We start from the raw sequence: 24,812 nt of genomic DNA on the forward strand, positions 1-24,812 counted from the left end.
GCCCCGGTAATGTCTTTTTCTTGATTCAGTGCTTGTTTGGTTGCTATAAACTTTTGACTATTTTCCTGAGTTCTCCAAAAATTGGTTCTGACAGTTTCTGTTCATTGTTCAATGGAGGTGAAAGCTTAGAGTGACCCACTCCACAATTTTGCTGGTGTCACCATTTTTATGATGTCATCCTGATTTATTTCTCTTTGAAGACTTTTTATATTCTTTGTCCATCTTTCTCCTAATGGTTTCCTCCTGTCTTTTTCTGTTGAGTCACATAAATCCCTTGAATAGTCTGGCTATCAATTTCTGGCTTTCTTTGTATCACTTTCTCTCTTCATGTTCTACCTTTCTCTTTTTCTGGCCCTTTGGTGAGATGGATGTTAGACTGCCCAGGTCATATCTTTCAAGTTTTATTTCACTGTTTCTATCACTTTGCCTCTTTTTAATACATTTTAGGATAATTCCTGGGCTTCATATTTCTATCCACTAAGTTCAGTTCTGACCATTCTGCCATTTAGCCCATCCTCCAAGTATTCTATTTCCACAAGTTAAATTTTCCTTTTCAACATCTTTGGGTAGACAGTATAGTGCAGTATTTAAGAACTAGAACTCTGGAGTGAGGACACTGGCCCTGAAGTGGTCAGAGCTAGCATATGAAAATGAGAGACAAGGAGTGTGAACCTGTAAAAAGAGCTTGTGTTAACTCACATCAAGGATATGGTGCTGAAAATGCCTTTTTTATAATTATAGACTGAGAAACTTGGCTATTTGAAATTATATAAGTGAGAATAAAATATCTCACTCATCCCTGGATGCTCTGAGTCATGTGCTGACAGAGAAGCAGCTTCAGTTTCTAACCAAGATGCTGAGCTTTAGATAAGGGGTTTTTAGACATAGTATTCCATATTTCTCTTAATTTTGAATTTTTGAGATAACAGGAACTCTGGATCTGCTTCTTAAACCAGCCTGACTATTAATCCCTTTATACACACTCTCTACTTTACTTGGTGCCTAACAACTAGAAAACATCATTATCCATATCCTGAGAGTCTTGAAAGAGCCCTCATGGAAGAACAGAAGCCACTTTGACAGAAAAGATATATTCCTGTCACTATTTGGTCAGGAGGAGATATCCATCTAAACCAAAACTAGGAGTACAGTTTCTAGAGACAGACCCATCATGAACAAAACAATCAACTTCCCTGAACCTTCACTGTTCATCTGAAAACAGAAATAGAAATGCTTAACTCACAGGTTCAAGTGTTATAAATTTATAACATTTGTTAATATAAATAAGTACGTGCTCAATAGATGTTGGTGCCCTGACTTGTCCACATCCCACCCCATTCCAGGATATTCAGAATTCAAGGAGAAACATTGTATTACCATTGGAAGGTTGCCTTGGGAAATTCTGTGGCAGGGAGAGGAGACTGTCAACCCCTAGGCCGTGACCACCAAGGTCCATTGAATGTCCCTGGATAAGTCCCTAAGTCTCTAAACTGCAGTTTCCTTCAAATTACTTCATGGAACTGTTGTAAAGATTAGGTGGGGTCATTTGAGACTACCTACAAGGTCTGGCCCATACAAGATGCCCAATAAATGTTAGTGCTTTTTCCCCTCGTGCCTCTCCCCACCATCTGCAAAATATTCTACCTGTGAAAATAAGTTTCAGGGACAACATGTATATGGTACATGATGAGTGTGAAATATAAAATAAAATAAAAGTCAAGCTGGTAAAGTGTCAAGCCTTGGCATCTAGGGAGGAGACAAGAATTAAGCAGGTAGGTCTTAAAGGTAAGAAAGAGTGGTTTCTGTACCTTGGCATTGTAATGTGCCTCAGCCATACCCACACAACTTTGGTTTCAGAAAAGAGTTTTTGCCCTAATACATCAATAAAAATCTCAAAATAAAGCCTGGGAAAGAGGCTTTTTCAGTTCTACCTTGCTGATGAAATGAATCCCCTTTGGAAATTAACTCTAAGTTGGAATTAACTCTAAGTAAACTGTTTTCAAAATGTGGTCCACAGACCAGTAGCATCAAAATCATCTGGGAACTTGTTAGAAATGCAAATTCTCAGGCCCCACTTCAGACCTACTAAATCAGAAACTCTGGAAGTAGCCCCAATAATCTATGTTTTAACGAACCCTCCCGGGGATTCTTATATAAGCTATTTTGATAATCACTACTCTAAACTCTTTATCTGATTCCTAAATGCCTATGTACATGCTGCCAGAACTTATATCAGGTGGGCAATTGTCACCAGTTTTTCAAGCAGGGGATGAATTGTATAAATTACGTATTCTTTGAATTGCTCTTAGGATTACAAAAGCTGACTTGGTCAGGAATTCAATATGGAGCTCTGAAACTAAGCAACATTCACCTGAACCTCCCAGTGCCAGCCAAGCAACAATAGTGCCATTAACCTCATCCACAGCTCTCTAATTCCATATTACCAATACATTAAGGCAATGGTACCTCATTCAAATAATTTCATTTACCAAAATTCAATTCGAAGGTTAGAAGGAGTTTCCTTAGGGCTAGATTGGGAGGAAAGTTAAGAAACTTCTCTTCACCAACTAACTGCACATGTTTCTCTCCCATGGTTTTCTTTTGTAAAGAAGGACAAGCTGCAATGCATCTTTTAGGAGATGGTGATTCCCACATCAGGGAAGAGTAGGTTCCAGTGACTTCCAAAGGTAGAAATTTCTCTAAGTGAACACCAATGCCTGACTCAATTACATAAAAGTAAGCAATGCTCCCAGGTAAATCAAAGGCCCCCAGACTAAATTCACTCTGCAGGGAAGGAGGCCTGTCTTTTCATTTGGGTATATTCTTTTTAAAATAGTGATCTAAATTTAAAGAATTTTTTTTTGCCTGGTTGGACCTGATTTTCCAGTTCTATAAACTGACCATAACAAGAAGTCACTCTGTCCCCAAATACTCATCTTTCATTTGAAATAAAAAATAGTTGTCTATACTCCTGAAATTATTCTAGCACAATTTATCACTTACTGGCCCTTGGTTACCCACATGATTTAGTCTCTCCTAAAAAGACATTATGTATTGAAAGTAGTTACCTCATGTTTACTAGATGTTTTGAAGTTGAAATCATCTCCTTTGCTACCTTTTATTCAAGTTGCTAGATTCTATTTTCAACTGTCTTGGCTCCTTTTTCCTAATCCACATCTTGTGCCAACTAAAGCTCTCCACGTAGTATTTCTTTAGAATATCTAGAAAACAGAAAACCTGATGTTACAGTTTTTTTTATGTTTGTATTATTATCAAAGTAATACATTTTAATTTATGGGACAAATGTTGTTTAATATAACATCTGCTTGGTATCTTTCATGTATGTATCTGTCATCCCCTTTACAAAGTGACCTAGTCACACCCAGAGGAGGTAGGTAGATGCTATAAGCACCAAGGTCCCCATTTTTCAAACAGAAAAATACACAGTTAAGACAAAATAATTTATCACAATATACACAGTGAATCATTGACAATGCCAGAAACTGAATCTAGGACAAACTAGATACGTTGTGCCCACTTCATCCACTGGCTTTCAATCCTCTCCCTTTATCATCCCAATCCTCTCCCTTTATCATCCCTTTATCATCATACCACAAACTCCATATGAAACTGAGTCTGCTGGGTAATGCCAGACATGTGAAATTCCCCATGTTCCCCTCTTCTCTGCCTCACTTAAAGCCAATATGAGGGTGCATCAAATAGTGCCCTTCCTTCCACAAGAACAAGATATCCCGTTGCCTGTTGAACCATTTTTACACCTAGGAGCTGTTCCACAGCACCTCAGTTCCACAGCACCTCAGATCCCAGCTCTTTCCTAAGCTAGTTTGAAATCAGGCAATACTAACATCATGATTTTTCTTAACTTCAAAGAGTACATACTACAACATAATTGAGATTTCACAGGTGGGAGTAAAAGAATTAAATTTAATTAATTATATTTATTTATTTTTTTTTTAATTTTTTTTCAACGTTTATTTATTTTTGGGACAGAGAGAGACAGAGCATGAACGGGGGGAGGGGCAGAGAGAGAGGGAGACACAGAATCGGAAACAGGCTCCAGGCTCCGAGCCATCAGCCCAGAGCCTGACGCGGGGCTCGAACTCCCGGACCGCGAGATCGTGACCTGGCTGAAGTCGGACGCTTAACCGACTGCGCCACCCAGGCGCCCCTAATTAATTATATTTAAATTACATTTTAAACACTTCTTCCTAGGAAACAGGTTCAACAAGAAATACACTCCTGTCAGCTAAAAGTGTTGAGTGCTACCACTCAGGACAGAGACCACCTACCCTAACTTTGGTCAGTGGATGATCACCAACCAAGACACCCCAAAAAAGAAGGGCTGTGGTCACATTTACTCATGGGGAAGAGAATATTGGGTTAATTGTTTACATGTTTCAAGAGAGTGTGGCTTATTTGAGATGACGGATGTCCCAAAAGGTATAATTGCTCTATTCTGTGACATAGATCAGCTTCTAAGCTCATATGTCAACATCTGCACCATAAGGAAGAGTGGCCTCTGGAAAATGTATTCCAATTGATGAAAGTCATCAGAGTGTGTACTTTGTGCAGCCACACACACACACACACACACACACACACACACACACACAATGTTTAACCAAGGGCCAGGCTTATGTAAAAATAAAGCAAGTATTTATAAATAAATTCCCAAATCATCCATTCAATCCATAAGCATTACTGAGTGCCTAAGACATTCCAGATACAGGAAATGACAAAATAAGTCAAATCTCAAACATGAGGAACTCACAATGGACATCTTAAAAAAAAAAAACAGAAAATCCCTTGACTCAAGATTATCCACTTTCCCCACATGCCTGAGACTAGTTCCTGGGTCCTTCCCTTTGGGGTAAGTCCTGCCATCCCTAAGCCTTCCCTTCAAAGAGAAAACACCAAGGGCAGGGACTTGATCAAGCTCCCAGCTTCAGCTTCCATGCATTCATCAGTTTATCAGATTGATTTCCTTGTGCCAAGAAAAAACTTGACAGGGATGTGAGAGGGCAAATTTTTCTCTTAAAAAAAAAATGAGTGGAAAAAAAAGGAAAAAAAATGAGGGGAAGGTCATATAGGGAAAGTGGCATGAACCAGGGAGACCACAGCTCTTAAAGTAATAATATTCAAGGATCACAACATTGACACACTGAATCTACCTGAGACAAATTTGCATCAGACATTGCAGAGCTTCTCTTTCTTAGTCCATCTTTTCCTGGACACGACTGAGTTGGACTTTCCTTCTGCAGCTCTAATATGTACAGCTGACAATACCACACTGGCCTCAAATAACATAAGTTAAGAGCAAATTAATGATTTTTCTTCAGCTAACCTGCAATTACACCTGTACACATTTATCATTTGGGCAAAATTTACAACTGGCTGGTTTACTTTAATACCACAGAATGGTACTAAAGGAGGCAGAGTAAAAGTCTGGCCTTCCCAAACACAGCCTATAGCAGAAGGCAAGGCTCAGGCAAAAAATGCATGGCAGAAAACAGCCACAGCAAGCAGGATGATGCCATTGATATTAACTATTGTTCTCCACAAAGGCTTCTCAGAGGTGTCTGTCATCTTCAGCTTCATTGCCGCCTCCTCTTCCTTTGTCATCTTGGGGCCCTTCTGTTGGTCCAGGCCACAAAACAGGTCATAGGCTCGCCTGAAACATCCTTTTTTCTCCTCAGGAACTTCTGTGTCAGGGGAAAGATAAAAAGAGAGAGAGAGAGAGATGATTGGATATAGAAGCAGGAGGCACAGGGAAAGGTTTCAGGTGAGATGTCATGAAATGGAACATCTACCATTCTACAGACATTTCCCAACTTTCTTGTTTGCAGGAAAGGAAATGGTACAAATGTTTAAGTGAACTTATTAATTATAAGATGATGGTAATAGATGAATTCTACATCTTTATGATCAAATAAATTATGTTTTATCTCTATCAGGCCAATTAAAATAAATTTTGATTTAGGCAAGTCATAATCAAGCAGGAAATAATACTTTGCGAGAAAAAGTGTTAACAATGGGCTTGGAAATATGACATATGAACAATATGGAAACCCACCTCTGAAACACATAAGCTCATATCTGTTTACCACATCACTGGAAAGCAGTGAGACTGGCATGACTCAAGAGCATATTGGCTACACCTGAAAGTTCCAAAGTTTTACAACATATCCAGCCATGTGGTAATAATTGGTCTGAATACTCCCTGATACAGGGCAGCAACAATCAACACTTCCAGGGCTTAATGTCTGCTCTTGCATATAAACACTGCTGAATCAAACCACCTAACTGGCCCTGTCATTCAAAGCAGATGCCCACCAAGGGAACTGATTCTCTCCTCTGAGCCAGTGTGTGACACTGGAGATATATAGACCTGGATTAGAATCCCAGATCCATGGCTCACTAGATATGAAATCAAGCACACTGTGTTTTCAGCATGACGGTCAGAGACTACTCCTCTCCACTCTCTTATTTTTTAAGAGTTACAAACTTTTAGAATTGCAAATAACCTTAGTGATTAAGCACATACATGTCTCAGAACTGGAACCAAAACTCGGGTTTATGGTTTTGCTAATTCACCTGTCTTATCTTCAAGTGCGTGTAAAATTGGATAAATAACACCTTCATTATAAGATTTTATAAGAGAATGCCCAGAGTGTAGTTGATATCAAGAAGTAATAGTCTCCTTCTATTCTTTTCTCTCATGCGTATAAGAAAGATTCCAGTCTCCTTGAACCCATTCTTTGGTTCACTCCACCAAAATAGGAGAATGGAGAGGGAGTAACAAAAGTTGGGCTCACTGACCAGCCCAAGTAAGAAATTCATGGTGATCTGGATCAATAAAAAGTTGGGCAGCCTTGAGAAAATCTCTATATCTCATTTTCCTTATCTGTAAAGTTGGAAGAATTATATTTTTATTATCTTATTAAAAGTATGATATGGTGCTAAAATGAATCTAGAGTAAGGTATTCATAATTAAAATATGTTATGATCATATTATCAGTCATGATGACAATAATGGTGATGATGGCAAGATAGGTTCATGCTGCTGTTGCTCAGAGAATGGTGACAGTGACATATATTATCTATAAAAGCCCTCAAGAGATCTTAATTTATTTTATTACAATAAGTCAGGGTCATGTGTTTTCACCACGAGTTCTTCAAGAAAGAACAGAATTCAAGGTTGCCATGAACCTTAGAAGTCATTAAGCCAATTCTCTAGGCAGTGTGGGAGTCTCCACTATGGAATTCTTGATAGATGCACACTTTCTGCTTACCCCTTTCTAGACCAATTCAGTTAGAAAATTCTTCCTTAGCAGAAATCAAGATGGTGATACCTATAGCCAATTCTTATAATGGAGCATTATCTCATTCAGTGTTTCCAACAATGATATAAGGTATAGTCTATCATTTAGAATACTTTTATATAAAGAATATAAGCTTTAGAAAAAATGTAATCACTTGCACAAGGAGTAAGTAAAGAGGTAAGAATTCAACCCCAGTTCTTATTGAATCCAAATCCCATACTATGTCTCTGCACTATACGGCCTCCTCACTTTGAGTTAAAATTGGATGAGTTCTATTCTGGTGAACAGGGGACATTGCACTGCAGGGCACTACAGGACCTCTTCTTCATACTTTCAAGAACAGGAGACGTAGCTGACTTTCCTAACACATAGAAACAGACAGAGGGGTGCCTGCATGGCTCATTTGGTTAAACATCCGACTCTTGATCTCAGCTCAGGTCGTGATCTTGCAGTTCTTGTGTTCGAGCCCTGCATTAGGCTCTGCACTAATGATGCAGAGCCTGCTTGGGATTCTGTCTCTCCTTCTCTCTGCCCCACTTGTTCTCTCTGTCTCTCTCTCTCTCTCCCTCACTCAAAATAAATAAATAAACATTTAAAACATTTTGAGACAGAGAGACAAAATGAGGAGACAGAGGAATATGTCCCAAAAAAGACAAAAAAAAAAAAAACAGCAAGAGATCTAAGCAAAAGAGACAAGTAATATGCCTGATAGAGAATTTAAGGTAATGGTCATAAAGATACTCACTGGACTTAAGAAAAAAGTGGAGGACCTCAGTAAGACCCTTAACAAAGAGACAGAAAAAATGAAAAAGAGCCAATCAGAAATGGAGAACTCAATAACTGAAGTTAAAAGTACCCTGGATGGAATAAATAGTAGACTAGAGAAAGCAGAAGAACAGATCAGCAACCTGGAGGACAGTGTAATGGAAAGCAATCAAACTGAACAGGAGAGAGGAAAAATAATAATTATAAATGAAAATAGACTTAGAAAACTCAGCAATACTCTCAAGCATAATAACATTTGCATTATAAGGATCCCAGAAGGGGAAGAAAGGAAATGGGGCAGAAAATTTATTCAGCACTTGTTGGTATGAGCACTGCATGTTGTATGTAAGCCAATTTGACAATAAATTATATTTTAAAAAATAATAAATATATTTCTGCAATATTAAAAAAGAAAAAAATATTCAAAGAAATAATAACTGAGAATCCCCAAATCTGGGGAAGGAAACAGAAATTTAGATCCAGGAGACACAGCAAGCCCCCAAAAATCAACCCAAGGAGGTCCACATCAAGACACATAGTACTTAAAATGGTAAAAAAGTGGCACCTGGGTGGCTCAGTAGGTTAAGCGTCCAACTCTTGTTTTCAGTTCAGTTCATGATCTTGAAGTTTCATGAATTCAAGCCCTGAATCAGGCTCTGCAGTGGCAGCACAGAGCTCACTTGGGATTCTCTCTCTCCCTCTCTTTCTGCCTCTCCCCCACTGGCACTGTCTCTGTCTCTCTCAAATAAATAAATAAACCTTTTACAAAATTATAAAATGGCAAAAAGTAGTGATAAAGAATTTTTAAAGCAGAAAGAAAAAGAAAAGAAAATGGTTACATACAAGGGAAACTGCATAAGGCTATCAGCTGATTTTCAGCAGAAACTTTGCAAGCCAAAAGGGAGTGGCATGATATACTCAAAGTGCTGAAAGGAAAAACAAACAAACAAACAAACAAACCTGCAGCCAAGACTATTCTATTCATCAAGGCCATCATTCAGAATATAAGGAGGGATAAAGAGTTTCCCAGACAAACAAAAATTAAAGGAATTAATGTCCATGAAACCAGCCCTACAAGCTGGTTAAAGCTGTTAAAGGGGACTCCTTGAGTGGAAAGGAAAGTAGGAGTAAGAAAAATAAGAAACACAAAAGCAGTAAAAAACAAATATATTTATGAATATTAGTTAAGAGAGTCACAAAATAAAAGGATGTAAAGTATGACACCATTTACCTAAAACATAGAGGAGAGAGGAGTAAGGAATGGGTTCAAGTTTAAGTGACCATCACTTAATATAGACTGCTATATGCATAAGATATTATATATAAACCTAATGGTAACCGTGAATGAAAAACCAGTAATAGATATGCAAAAAATAAGAGAAAGGAATCCAAATATATCACTAAAGAAAACCATGGAACAAGAGAGCAAGAGAAGAAACAGAAGAACTACAAAAACAACCATAAAATAAATAACAAAATGGCAATAAGAACATTCTTATCAATAATTACTCTGAATGTAAATGGATTAAGTGTTCCAATAAAAAGACATAGGGTGACATAATGGATTAAAAGGCAAGACCCCCCCCCCAAAAAAAGCAAGACCCATCTATACACTGCCTACAAGAGACTCATTTCAGACCTAAAGACACATGCAGATTGAAAGTGAAGTGGGCGACTGATGAATGGATAAAAAAGATATATAAGCGACCCAGTTAAGTAATATATATATATACATATACATATACATACACATATACATATACATATATATGTATATATATATATAGTGGAAATAAGCATTATATATATATAATGGAAATAAATTAGAAAAAGACAAATACCATATGATTTCACTCATATGTGATATTTAAGAAATAAAACAGGGGCGCCCGGGTGGCTCAGTCAGTTAAGTGTCCGACTTCAACTCAGGTCACGATCTCGCGGGCCGTGAGTTCAAGCCCTGCGTCGGGCTCTGGGCTGATGGCTCAGAGCCTGGAGCCTGCTTTGGATTCTGTGTCTCCCTCTCTCTCTGCCCCTCCCCCGTTCATGCTCTGTCTCTCTCTGTCTCAAAAATAAATAAACGTTAAAAAAATTTTTTTTAATAAAAAAAAAGAAACAAAACAAATGAACATAGGGAATGGGAAAAAAGAGAGGGAAGCAAAGTCTTAATTATAGAGTCTTAATTATAGAGAACAAACTGAAGGTTGCTGGAGAAGTGGATGGGGGGGATGAGCTAAATGGGTGATGTGTTTTAAGGAGGGCACTTGGGCTGAGCACAGGGTGTTATATGTAAGTGATGAATCACTAAATTCTACTCCTGAAACCAATATTACACTATATGTTAACTACCAGAATTTAACAAAAATTTGAAGAAAAAAAAAGTAAAGGGATAGAAAAGATTTATCATGCAAATGGAAGTAAAAAGAAAGCCAGGGTAGCAATCAGACAAAACTGACTTTAAACCAAAGACCATGGATAGATAATAAATAAATAAATAAATAAATAAATAAATAAATAAATACTTGTAACAAGAGACAAAGAAGGACACTATATAATCATAAAGGGCACAAACAAGAAGATATAAGAGTTATATTTATGCCCCCAACTTGGAGACACCCAAATACATAAAGCAGCTAATAACAAACATAAAGGAAGTAATCGATAGTAATACAATAATAGTAGAGGACTTTAACACCCCATTTACATCAATGTATAGATCACTTAAACAGAAAAATCAACAAATAAACAGTGGCTTTGAAGACACATTAGACCAAATGGACCTAACAGATATATTCAAAACATTCATCCTAAAACAGCAGAATACACATTCTTCTCAAGTACAATAGAACATTCTACAGAATAGATTCACATATTAAGCCACAAAACAAGCCTCAACAAATTCTAAAAGATCCAAGTCATATTCTGCATCTTTTTAAACACAATGCTATGAAACTGGAAATCAACCATAAGAAAAAATCTAGATAAAACACAAATACATGGAGGTTAAATAACATGCTACTAAACAATGAGTGGGGCAACCAAGAAATCAAGGAGGAAATCAAAAAATAAATGGAGACAAACAAACAAACAAACAAAAAATACAATGGTCCAAAAGCTTTGTGATGTAGCAACAGTTGTTCTAAGATGGAATTATATAGCAATATAGTCCTACCTCAAGAAGCAAGAAAAATCTCAAATAAACAACCTAACCATGCACCTAAAGGAACTAGAAAAAGAACAAACAAAACCCAAAACCAGCAGAAGGAAGGAAAAATAATGATTAGAGAAGAAACAAACAAAATAAATACTAAACACACACACACACACACACACACACACACACACACACACACTGGAACAGATCAATGAAACCAGGAGCCAGGTTTGTTGAAATGAGGTTTGTTGAAAAGACCAACAAACTTGATATACCTTTAGCCAGACTCATCAAAAAGAGGGAAAGAGTTAGAGAGAAGACTCAAGTAAAGAAAATCAGAAATAAAAGAGGAAAAATAACAACCAACACCACAGAAATACAAAGAGTTATAAAAGAATATTATGAAAAAATCTATGCCAGCAAATTGAACAACCTATAAGAAATGGATAAATTTCTAGAAACACATAAATTTCCAAAACTGAATCAAGGAGAAATAGAAAATTTGAACAGACCAATGACCAGTAATGAAACTGAATTAGTAATAAAAAAAAAAAAAAACCTCCCTGGGAATGCAAGCTGGTGTGGCCACTCTGGAAAACAGTATGGAGGTTCCTCAAAAAACTAAAAATAGAACTACCCTACAACCCAGCAATTGCACTACTAGGCATTTATCCACGGGATACAGGGGTGCTGTTTCGAAGGGACACATGCACCCCCATGTTTATAGAAGCACTATCAACAATGGCCAAAGTATGGAAAGAGCCCAAATGTCCAATGATGAATGAATGGATAAAGAAGATGTGGCATATATATACAATGGAGTATTAGTTGGCAATCAAAAAGAATGAAATCTTGCCATTTGCAACTAGGTGGATGGAACTGGAGGGTATTATGCTAAGTGAAATTAGTCAGAGAAAGACAAAAATCATATGACTTCACTCATATGAGGACTTTAAGAGACAAAACAGATGAACTTAAGGGAAGGGAAACAAAAATAATGTAAAAACAGGGAGGGGGACAAAACAGAAGAGACTCATAAATATGGAGAACAAACTGAAGGTTACTGGAGGGGTTGTGGGAGGGGGGGTGGGCAAAATGGGTAAGGGGCACTAAGGAATCTACTCCTGAAATCATTGTTGCACTATATGCTAACTAATTTGGATGTAAAATTTAAAAAGAAAAAATAAAATTTAAAAAAAAGAAAAAAGAAAAAAACTGCCAACAAACAAAAGTTGAGGAACTTATTTCTTCACAGATGAATTCTACCAAACATTTAAAGAGTTAATACCTATTCTTCTCAAACTATTCCCAAATATATAAAAGAGGAAGGAAAGCTTCCAAACTCATTCTATGAGACCACTCATCCTGACACCAAAAACATTAAAAAAAATACAAAAAAAAAAAAAAAGAGAACTACAGGGCAATATCCCTGATGAACATAGATGCAAAAATTCTCAACAAAATATTGGCAAACCAAATCCAACAATACATGAAAAAAAGCATTCAACACAATCAAGTGGGATTTATTCCTGGGGTGCAAGGGTGGTTCATTATTCACAAATCAATCAACATAATACATCATATCAATAAGAGAAAACACAAAAACCATATGATCATTTCAATATATCAATAGATACAGAAAAAGCATTTGACAAAGTACAGCATCCATTCTTGAATTAAAAAAAAACAAAAAACAACAACAAAAAAACCTCAATAAAGTAGGTTTAGAGGGAACATACCTCAACAGAATAAAAGCCATATATGAAAAACCCCCACAGTGGACATCACACTCAGTGGGGAAAAACTGAGACCTTTCCCCCTAAGGTCAGGAACAAGACAGGATGTCCACTCTCACCACTTTTATTCAACATGGTACAGGAAGTCCTAGTCACAGAAATTAGATCATGAAAAGATTTAAAAGGCATCCAAATTGGTAAGGAAGAAGTAAAACTTTTACTATTCACAGATTACATGGTACTATATACAGAAAACCCTAAAAGACTCCACCAAAAAACTACTAGAACTGATAAATGAATTCAGTAAAGTTGTGGGATGTAAAATCAATATACAGAAATCCATTGCATTTCTATACACTAATAATGAAGTAGCAAAAAGAGAAATCAAGAAAACATTTCAATTTCACCAAAAATAATAAAATACCTAGGAATAAACCTAACCAAGGAGGTGGAAGACCTGTACTCTGAAAACTATAAAACATTGATGAAAGAAATTGAAGACAACACAAAGAAATGTAAAGATAGTCTAAACTCATCCATACTACCTAAAGCAATCCACAGATTTAATGCAATCCCTATCAAAAATACCAACAGCATGTTTCACAGAACTAGAAAAAATAATCATAAAATTTGTATGGAACCACAAAAGACCTCAAATAGCCAAAGCAATTTTGAAAAAGAATAAAACTGAAGGCATCACAACCCCATATTTTAAGATATACTACAAAGCTGTCGTAATCAAAACATGGTATTGACACAAAAATACAAGAATATGCAATGGGAAAGAGTCTTTTCAAAAAATGGTGTTGGGAAAACTGAGCAAAAGAATGAAACTAGATTACTTTCTTACACCATACACAAAAATAAACTCAAAACGGATTAAGGACCTAACTGTGAGACCTATAAAAATCCTAGGAAAGTACAGGCAGTCATTTCTCTGACATCAGCCATACCAATATTTTTCTAGATTACGTCTCCTGAGACAAGGAAAACAAAAGCAAAAATAAACTATTGGGACTTCATCAAAATAAAAACTTCTGCACAGCAAAGGAAACAATCAATGAAACTAAAAGGCAACCTATGGAATGGGAGAAGATATTTGCAAATGACATATCTGATAAAGGGTTAGTATCCAGAATATATTAAAAATTTATACAACTGAACACACACAAAAAAAAACCCAAATAATCCAGTTTAAAAACAGAAGACATGAACAGACATTTCTCCAAAGAAGACATCCAGATGGCCAACAGACATGAGAAGATGTTCAATATCATTCGTCGTCAGGGAAATGCATATCAAAACTACAATGACTACTTAACACTTGTAACAGTGGCTAAAATCAAAAACACAAGAAACAAATAGCATTGGTGAGGATGTGGAAAAAAAAGGAACTCTTGTGCACTGTTGGTGGGAATGCAACCTGGTGCAGCCACTGTGAAAAACAGTACAGAGGCTCCTCAAAAAATTAAAAATCAAATTACATATGATACAGTAATCACACTACTGGGTATCTACCCCAAAATATGAAAACACTAATTCATAGGGGTACCTGGGTAGCTCAGTCAGCTAGGCATCCGACTTCAGCTCATGTCATGATCTCATGTGTCATGGGCTCAGGCCTCACATTAGGCTCTGTGCTGACAGCTCAGAGCCTGGAGCCTGCTTTGGATTCTGTGTCTCCCTCTTTCTCTGCCCCTCCCCTGCACACACTCTGTCTCTATCTCTCAAAAATAAATAAACATTTAAAAATTTTAAGAAAGAAAACACATTCATAAAGATATATGACCCTTATGTTTATTGCAGCATTACTTACAATAGCCAATTTATTGAAGTAGCCCAAGTGTCCATCAATAGATGAATGGATAAAGAAGATGTGGTATACAGCTAACATCATCCTCAACGGGGAAAAACTGAGAGCTTTTTCCCTGAGATCAGGAACACGACAGGGATGCCCACTCTCACCGTTGTTGTTTAACATAGTGCTGGAAGTGCTAGCATCAGCAATCAGACAACAAAAGGAAATCAAAGGCATCAAAATTGGCAAAGATGAAGTCAAGCTTTCGCTTTTTGCAGATGACATGATATTATACATGGAAAATCCGATAGACTCCACCAAAAGTCTGCTAGAACTGATACATGAATTCAGCAAAGTTGCAGGATACAAAATCAATGTACAGAAATCAGTTGCATTCTTATACACTAACAATGAAGCAACAGAAAGACAAATAAAGAAACTGATCCCATTCACAATTGCACCAAGAAGCATAAAATACCTAGGAATAAATCTAACCAAAGATGTAAAGGATCTGTATGCTGAAAACTATAGAAAGCTTATGAAGGTAATTGAAGAAGATTTAAAGAAATGGAAAGACATTCCCTGCTCATGGATTGGAAAAATAAATATTGTCAAAATGTCAATACTACCCAAAGCTATCTACACATTCAATGCAATCCCAATCAAAATTGCACCAGCATTCTTCTCGAAACTAGAACAAGCAATCCTAAAATTCATATGGAACCACAAAAGGCCCCGAATAGCCAAAGGAATTTTGAAGAAGAAGACCAAAGCAGGAGGCATCACAATCCCAGACTTCAGCCTCTACTACAAAGCTGTCATCATCAAGACAGCATGGTATTGGCACAAAAACAGACACACAGACCAATGGAATAGAATAGAAACCCCAGAACTAGACCCACAAACATATGGCCAACTCATCTTTGACAAAGCAGGAAAGAACATCCAATGGAAAAAAGACAGCCTCTTTAACAAATGGTGCTGGGAGAACTGGACAGCAACATGCAGAAGGTTGAAACTAGACCACTTTCTCACACCATGTACAAAAATAAACTCAAAATGGATAAAGGACCTAAATGTGAGACAGGAAACCATCAGAACCTTAGAGGAGAAAGCAGGAAAAGACCTCTCTGACCTCAGCCGTAGCAATCTCTTACTCGACACATCCCCAAAGGCAAGGGAATTAAAAGCAAAAGTGAATTACTGGGACCTTATGAAGATAAAAAGCTTCTGCACAGCAAAGGAAACAACCAACAAAACTAAAAGGCAACCAACGGAATGGGAAAAGATATTTGCAAATGACATATCGGACAAAGGGCTAGTATCTAAAATCTATAAAGAGCTCACCAAACTCCACACCCGAAAAACAAATAACCCAGTGAAGAAATGGGCAGAAAACATGAATAGACACTTCTCTAAAGAAGACATCCAGATGGCCAACAGGCACATGAAAAGATGTTCAGCGTCGCTCCTTATCAGGGAAATACAAATCAAAACCACACTCAGGTATCACCTCACGCCAGTCAGAGTGGCCAAAATGAACACATCAGGAGACTATAGATGCTGGAGAGGATGTGGAGAAACGGGAACCCTCTTGCACTGTTGGTGGGAATGCAAATTGGTGCAGCCGCTCTGGAAAGCAGTGTGGAGGTTCCTCAGAAAATTAAAAATAGACCTACCCTACGACCCAGCAATAGCACTGCTAGGAATCTACCCAAGGGATACAGGAGTACTGATGCATAGGGGCACTTGTACCCCAATGTTCATAGCAGCACTCTCAACAATAGCCAAATTATGGAAAGAGCCTAAATGTCCATCAACTGATGAATGGATAAAGAAATTGTGGTTTATATACACAATGGAATACTACGTGGCAATGAGAAAAAATGAAATATGGCCTTTTGTAGCAACGTGGATGGAACTGGAGAGTGTGATGCTAAGTGAAATAAGCCATACAGAGAAAGACAGATACCATATGGTTTCACTCTTATGTGGATCCTGAGAAACTTAGCAGGAACCCATGGGGGAGGGAAAGGAAAAAAAAAAAAAAAAAAAAAAAAAAAAAGGACGTTAGAGTGGGAGAGAGCCAAAGCATAAGAGACTGTTAAAAACTGAGAACAAACTGAGGGTTGATGGGGGGTGGGAGGGAGGGGCGGGTGGGTGATGGGTACTGAGGAGGGCACCTTTTGGGATGAGCACTGGGTGTTGTATGGAAACCAATTTGTCAATAAACTTCATATAAAAAAAAAATAGAATGCAGTTGAAATCAAAAAATAAATAAATAAATAAATAAATACTTCTCGATCCTCCAAAAAAAAAAAAAAAAAAAAAGAAGATGTGGTATATAGATACAATAGAATATTACTTAGCCATAAAAAAGAATGAAATCTTGCCATTTGCAACAACAGGGATGGACCTAGAGGTACTTCTAAGTGAATAAGTCGGTCAGAGAAAGACAAATACCGTATGATTTCACTCATATGTGGAATTTAAGCAACAAAACAAACAGACAAAAAAAGACTCTTAACTATATAGAATACACTGATGGTTACCAGAGGAGAGGTGGGGTGATAATAAATCAGGTGAAGGGGATTAAGATCACACTTACCTTAAGGAGCACTGAATAAAGTATAGAATTGTTAAATCACTATATTATACACATGAAACTAATGTAACACTGTATGCTAACCACACTGGGATTAAAATAAAAAATAAAAATAAAATGGTGCTAGGGCAACTGGATAATCATATAAAAAATAAAAATAAAAATAAAATAAAATAAGATTCCACTCATCAGTCTTAAATTTGCCCTCTGGTACATAACTAACCTCTTCTTCTACATTAAAACATGCAAAAGACTTCTCATCCATGTCCCTTTTAAATCTATGATATTCTCACTCAGTGTGGAGACATTTTTGGAAGTGGGAGAAGCAGGTAGCATGTCCATGTCTCCCTGCTCCAAGGAAGCAGAAAATGTCTACCTTTTTCAACAACATGGTCAACTGCTTGTGGCTCTAGATTCTTTCCAGTACATGCAGAATCACAGGTTTCAAAACTAAAAGGTCTTTTTTTTTCTTTTTTTTTAATTTAATTTAATTTAATTTAATTTAATTTAATTTAATTTTCCAATATATGAAATTTATTGTCAAATTGGTTTCCATACAACACCCAGTGCTCATCCCAAAAGGTGCCCTCCTCAATACCCATCACCCACCCTCCCCTCCCTCCCACCCCCCATCAACCCTCAGTTTGTTCTCAGTTTTTACCAGTCTCTTATGCTTTGGCTCTCTCCCACTCTAACCTCTTTTTTTTCTTTTTTCCTTCCCCTCCCCCATGGGTTTCTGTTAAGAAAACTAAAAGGTCTTTAGAGACCAAGAGAAGATTGTATCAGAGCTGGGATAATAGGTAAAGCCACTTCCTTCCTGACTCTCAATTCACATGTCCATAAAATAAGGCCATAAGACCAAATGATATCTAGAGCCCTTTCCAGAACTAGGGTTATATATTTCTGATGCATATTCAGAACTTATTCTGCTGCATCTGTGCTCCCCTTCAGATGGAGTGATGTGACTTCCAGTCCAGCACCAGATAAAGCACATATGATCTTGCACTCCCACACCTCTACATACAATACATCTCCACAACCATCCTAAATGTGTGCACCACTCCCAAGTAGGGAGAAAAAGCTCCAATATAAAAGCTGAGGAAAGCATTTCCCCATGATCAGGATAAGTCTCTAAACACTGACTATGCATTATCTTACTGGACTTCAGGGAAATTTGATTTTCTAAATCTGATGTGGTAAGCTGATGAGACATAAGACCCCAAGAGCCTCTCACCCATCTTCCTGATGTCACTAGAACTAACCATAGCTTAGGTTCCAACTGCTTTCAGTTCACAAGCTCTGATTCTTCCCTTGTCCTTGGCCATGCCTCAAATCAAGTCAGGGTGGCAAATACCCAACTCATACTTACATAGTTCACACTGTGAACTATGAGACATAATGAGGCTAGGATTGTTCTGCACCTCTCTCTTCCCCTTGACCAGGCCTCAGAGTGAATTTCCCATCCATTCCATCTCATTCCCCACCTCACTCCCTACTCCCTTCCAGAAGAGAGATCTGAGCTTTGATGAAGACATTTCATAAATGCTTCAGTACAGTGGCCTTGCTATTGGAGGAGTAACTTTTTAGGGCTTGGAACTAGGTTCTGAATCACAAATCACCTATTTCAATGGTCTCCTCTGGGGTTTCTTGGATGTCCTCCTCTCCTGCATCCAAGTCAATACGTTCCTCTTTGCTGTTGCGCAGGCTCCAACACAGACGATAGAGCTATGGAGAAAGCAAAACAGGTTAGCAGAAAGATCCAAATAGTGTCTTGGGTCAAGAAGTTGGAGAACAAAGATATGTGCTCAAGAAAGGAAAAGGTACATCACTTCCTGAAAGGTGTCAGTAGATAGCTAGCCATTGCTCTAGAATACAGTGGGCATTGGAGGCACTCCCAGTGAGACATTCACTTTGCCAGTGTTTGCTCAATGAAACTCAATAAAAAATGAAAACAACAACAAAAAAAGAGGTATCGTAGTCTCTCAGTACCAACAAAAACATAGATTAACAGTTCCATCTACAACATTATTTCTAAATATGGATACTTCAATGTGAATTATACACATGAATTCACATTGTGTGATATTATATTCAGAGACTAAGAGACTGCCTTGAATAAAGAAATTTTTGTTGAATGAATGAACTCTTCTCACATATGATAACCAAATTTGTTCCTTTACACTTATTTGTCTAGACCAACAGTATAAGAGTAGAGTTTTATACTATGTGTTTGTTACCTTATAAGGACATAATCTGTAGAATTATGAGCCATATTAGAATAGAGTAGAGCTGGAGACACAGCTTCTATGGACATGAAACCAGAAACTCGTAGAAGTCTGAAAATCAATTTAATGTGTTCATTCTACCCATGACCTCTTTTGGTGACTACCTTCCTTTCTCTACTTCAAGAGGAATCATGGAGCTAAATGTGCTTGGGGCTGCAATATTTGCAAACACTGAGACATCAGGAAGCATTAAAAACAACACAAAGAAAGCCAGTTGACAGATTCAGCAAAAAAACATAATGGCGGTTCTTCTGCTATAAAAGCAGTCTTTGTTTTACATCAAGATTGGTCACAGCTTTGAAAAATTCATAATGAGGTTGAAGGTCTCTTAGGGATTCCATAAGTCCCTGTGACTAAAAAGTCACTTTCTCTTTCTCTATGGGCAAAAATGACCTTGGCTAACTCTCTAGCTCTGTTCCTAAGAAACCTTAAAAAGGTAAAATGTCAGCTGTACTGAGCCACCAGACTATACTGCTTATGGTAAAAATGACCCATAATGGGAAATCTTCATCTGCATTGGGAGGGCTGTGAATAAATCTTAAACCAAGGGTGACATCTAGAGTTAAAGGAGAGTATTTACTATTTTTGGAGTCTTGAATCAATTGGACTTTGATATTGTTTGAAATTTCTCAAACTATACGGGTAATTGTTTGGAAGCTTAATTGGACAAAAATTAAGGGAATATCATACTTCAAATTTCCCTGAGTGTGGTGATTTTTGTAACTAAGTATATCCCTTGCTGGGACCCCTGGAAGTCATGCCATGGGACTATTAGAAAAAATCTAAGTTCCTATTTGAGATATGAGCATCTCAGCCAGGGTAGCCCCTGTGCTCACCCATGTGATCTCATGCCCTTGTGTTGTGCTGTCACTCAGGGTGAAGGATCCAGAGAATACCCTTTCAACTGAAATTTGAACTACTATGAAAACTTCTGCCAAAGACACATGCTTGATACTGCTTTGCTGGCACACCATGTTTTCTGTTCTGTGTCTTTCTACGTAAAACAAATTGCAAGCATGGGCTATTTTAGTCATATGAGTGCAAATGTCTAATTGAGAAAAGGGCAACCAAGGTGGGTGTTGCAGCATGAACATGAAACAAGGGCAGGACACCTCCCCAAAATGGATACTCACATGCACATCTGGAATGGGCTTGGTGAAGAGAGACACAACCACAATGATGATGATAGAAATGACAAAAAGGATGATGGCAAAATACAAGTAGTGCACACCACAGATAATTTTGGGACAGTTGCTGGGCTTCATGCAGCTCCCAGTTCCATAGGAAAATTCAGCCACCATACGGGACACCCCAATCAGAAATCCTATGATCAGTCCCCAAAAGGCTCCCTGTGAAAGAAAACCCTGGGTTAGCCAATACCGAACACACAAAACAGCTGGGCATTCCTAGGGGGACAGAGGCAAAGGAACAAAAATGAAACAAATGATATCTTCAGGCCATCTGAAGCCAGAACACTGGAGTTCAGAATACGGCTAGGAGTGTGATGTCAGGCCTAAGCCTTCAGCAGGTGTGTTTATCATGTTTCAGTGATGTGATTTTACCTGGGTCTTAAAATGAGGATTCATAATATAATGGGGTACAGTGTCTAATAACTGGTGTTGAATGTCAATCCAAAGATTTAATTCCAAAAATTCCCTTTAATTTTAAAAGTAATTTGAATCTCTCTCCCTGTAGCTACTACCACCATCAGCTTCCAGATTTAGCCATGTTCAGATGCAATGTAATTACTTGTGAAGTAATATGTATTCCTTGAACAAACTGAAAAAAAAATTGGGTCTTTTGGAGATGGAAGAGAAAGGAATGTTTCCATCAAGATATAAATACTACTTTCTTCATTAACCTCTTTTAAGATCCAAAGTCACTGTTTTTAATTTGAGAACATAAAACTATACTATGTGTTTTTACATTAAGCTTTGGGTTTTCATATTAGAAATATGGAAAGCTTTAAGAGACTAGAATTATTGGGGGACAATTTCTCAGGGTTTTTTTTAACCCTTTCCACCCTTCCTTCCTTCCTTCTCTCTTATCTTCCTTCCTTCCCTCTACCCTCTCCCCCTTTTTTTGGTCAGTCCTCACCTAGAGAACCAGGTCTGAATCTAGAGTCCCACATTTTAAAAGGAGCAGTGACAAAGTAGAGTGAATTCATAGAAGGGTGGGAAGAAAGAGCCTTCATGTCAAATGTTGATTCTTGAACTCTGCTAGCCACAGGTACCCCTGCACTTTATATCCCAGATGTTCTGCATTATCATGTCATGAGTATTTATGTCCTGGGTCTTTGCACAGGTCATTATATCTGGGAAAGCACAGGCTCTTCCCTTCCTAGTAACCTTGTTCTCACTTAAATGTCCCCTCTCGCCCTCCCACGACAGAATTGGGCAGGCCCATCCTCCTTGCTGTGACTGCACTGTAGGCACACCTCCATGCCAACGCTGATCCCACTGCTATGGAATCATTCATTCACTTACTTCTCTTGCTCCCCATCTGAACTGGGAAGTTGCCCAGAGAAGGAAACAGAACTTATTCCTTATTCCCTTTGTGTTGCTAGTGCCTATTTCTATGTCTGGCATCTGGAAGTATCTGATAGATAGATAGATAGATAGATAGATGATAAATAGATGATAGATAGATGATAAGGAAAAAGAAAAAGACATTCCCCATTAACCCCCATACACTTATTCATTCAAAAAATATGTTTTTACTTTAGTTTGTATAAATAATATTGATAAAATCTGCTCTAGAACTTTCCTTCTCTCTTGGCAGTTAGCCTGTTCCTGTTCTTTTAGTCTTATTTGCAAGAGGCCCTTGAAAAATCTGGGAAATCTTTGACATTTTCCTCAAGATTTAGAGTCACCCTCATCAAACACAATCTCTGACCTGTCCTGAGAATCACTTTGCAGTCTCTACATGTTACTCTCCAGAGACTCTAGGCAAGGGTTTTTCACCCTCAGCACTGTGACATTTGGGCTTGAAAATTCTTTTGGGGGTGGGAGGTGAGCATGGGAGAAGCTGTCTTGTGCACTGTAGAAAGTTTAGTGGCATCCCTGGCCTCCACTCACTAAACAGCAACCCAAATCATAGCAATCAAAACTGTTACCAGACATCGCCAAATATCCCCTGGGGAAAGGGCAAAATCACCCCCAGTTGAGAACCATTACACTGTATCCCAATTCTTAGCCTTATTTTTTGAATGCCCCAGTCCTTTGTTGAATTGAATCTGTTTTTGGTTCGTGGCAATACCCAACTGGGCTTTTAGCCATACTTTACTAACTTACATTTTAGAAATCTCTCAGCTTCTGCCAATATCTATTGAAATATATCCTAAGATTGTACCCATTTTTCTAACCTGCCATAACTTGCAGGGTTTTTTTCTTATTTTTCAAGGGTGTTTATCTGTGCATGCAGTTTTGTGATACCAGCAAATCTGGACTATGTTCCTAATAGCAAATGTTGAGGGAAGAGAGGCACATGTGGTAATTTTATACTTCAAATCTGGGTCACTCCAGTGAGGTACTTGTTTCTGTCCTATTGGGAGAAAGAACTTATCTCTAACCAAAAATATATTATCATTTATACTGCTTCAGACAATAAGCTACACAGTCAACACCCCATTCCATCCCAGCCTTCCTCAGACATGTAGGTGGTTTGATACAGAGAGAGCTGAGCAACACTTCAGTCAGAAGGCATATCCAAAGACATCCTTTTCATGGTTCAATACCTGTGACAGCACTCCACTGAAAATCCAAACTCTAGCCTGGCTTTCAAAGGAGCCATTCCTTTTTTCCCCAAAAACTTTTATTTAAAGGTTGTTCTTTTTTTTTTTTTTTGAGAGAGAGAGAGAGAGAGAGAGAGAGAGAGAGAGAGTGTGTGTGTGTGTGTGTGTGTGCGCGTGCGTGTTTGAGCAGGGAAGGGGCAGAGAGAGAGAGAGAGAGAGAGCGAATCCCAAGCAGGCTCCATGCTGTCCAGCACAGAGCCTGACACAGGGCTCAAATTATGAGATCATGACCTGAACTGAAACCAAGAATTGAATGTTTAACCAACTGAGCCACCCAGGCACCCCCCAAATTTTTATTTAAATTCTAGTTAGTTAACATATAGTATAATATTGGTTTCAGGAATAGAATTCAGTGATTCATCACTTACATACAACACCCAGTGCTCATAACAAGTGCCCTCCTTAATACTCATCACCTAGCCCATCCCCACTCACCTGCCTCCATCAACCCTCAGTTTGTTCTCTATCATTAAGCATCTGTTATGGTTTGCTTCCCTCTTTTTTTCCTTCCCATATGTTCATCTGTTTTGTTTCCTAAATTCCACATGAGTGAAATTATATGGTATTTGTCTTTATCTGATTGACTTATTTCATTTAGCATAATACACTCTAGCTCCATCCACATTGTTACAAATGGCAAGATTTCATTATTTTTTATAGCTAACTAATATTTCATTGTGTGTGTATATATACTATATATATATATATTCATCAGTCAATGGACACCTGGGCTCTGCTCTTTTTATAGTTTGGATATTGTTGATAATGCTGTTATAAACATTTGGTTACATGTACTCCTTCATATCTGTATTTTTGTATCCTTTGGGTAAATACCTAGTAATGTAATTGCTGAGGGAATTGCACAGGGAATTTCTATGTTGGGCTTTTTGAGGAACCTCCATACTGTTTTCTAGAGTGTTTGCAACTAGTTTCATTCCCATCAACAGTGTAGGAAGGTTCCCATTTCTCCACATCCTCACCAACAACTGTTGTTTCTTGTGTTGTTAATTTTAGCCATTCTGACAGGTATGCAGTAGAATCTCATCATGGTTTTTATTTGTATTTCCTAATGATGTATGATGTTGAGCATCTTTTCATGTGTCTGTTAGCTATCTGGATGTCTTCTTTGGAAAAGTGACTATTCATGTCTTTTGCCCCTTTTCTTAACTGGGTTGTTTGGTTTTTGAGTGTTGAGTCTGATAAGTTATTTGTAGATTTTGGATACTAACTCTTTATCAGATATGTCATTTGCAAATATCTTCTCCCATTCCACAGGCTACCTTCAGTTTTGTGCATAAGCTTTTTATCTTGATGAAGTCCCAGAAGTTCATTT

The 24,812-nt window shown here is 37.8% G+C and overlaps 1 protein-coding gene across 3 annotated transcripts in view; it reads right to left on the reverse strand.

Annotated features, from left to right (window-relative positions):
* Positions 1-5,505: 5,505 nt before the first annotated feature.
* Positions 5,506-24,812, reverse strand: part of SLC5A1 (solute carrier family 5 member 1) — a 73,155-nt gene continuing 53,848 nt past the window's right edge. The window contains exons 13-16 of one of the 3 annotated variants that reach the window (XM_047088198.1): positions 20,820-21,035; positions 19,021-19,126; positions 18,063-18,068; positions 5,506-5,723 (exon numbers count right to left, since the gene is read on the reverse strand). In XM_047088198.1, coding sequence (XP_046944154.1) covers positions 5,506-5,723; positions 18,063-18,068; positions 19,021-19,126; positions 20,820-21,035 — 546 coding nt within the window. Of the gene's footprint in view, positions 5,732-18,062; positions 18,069-19,020; positions 19,127-20,819; positions 21,036-24,812 lie in introns of all 3 variants that reach the window. The other 2 variants (XM_047088197.1, XM_047088196.1) reach the window with 2 other exon arrangements.

This window comes from Lynx rufus, unplaced genomic scaffold (genome assembly GCF_022079265.1).
Source record: "Lynx rufus isolate CCGP_SWC_20201006 ecotype Redwood Valley unplaced genomic scaffold, mLynRuf1.p SCAF_24, whole genome shotgun sequence".
Classification (NCBI taxonomy): domain Eukaryota; kingdom Metazoa; phylum Chordata; class Mammalia; order Carnivora; family Felidae; genus Lynx; species Lynx rufus.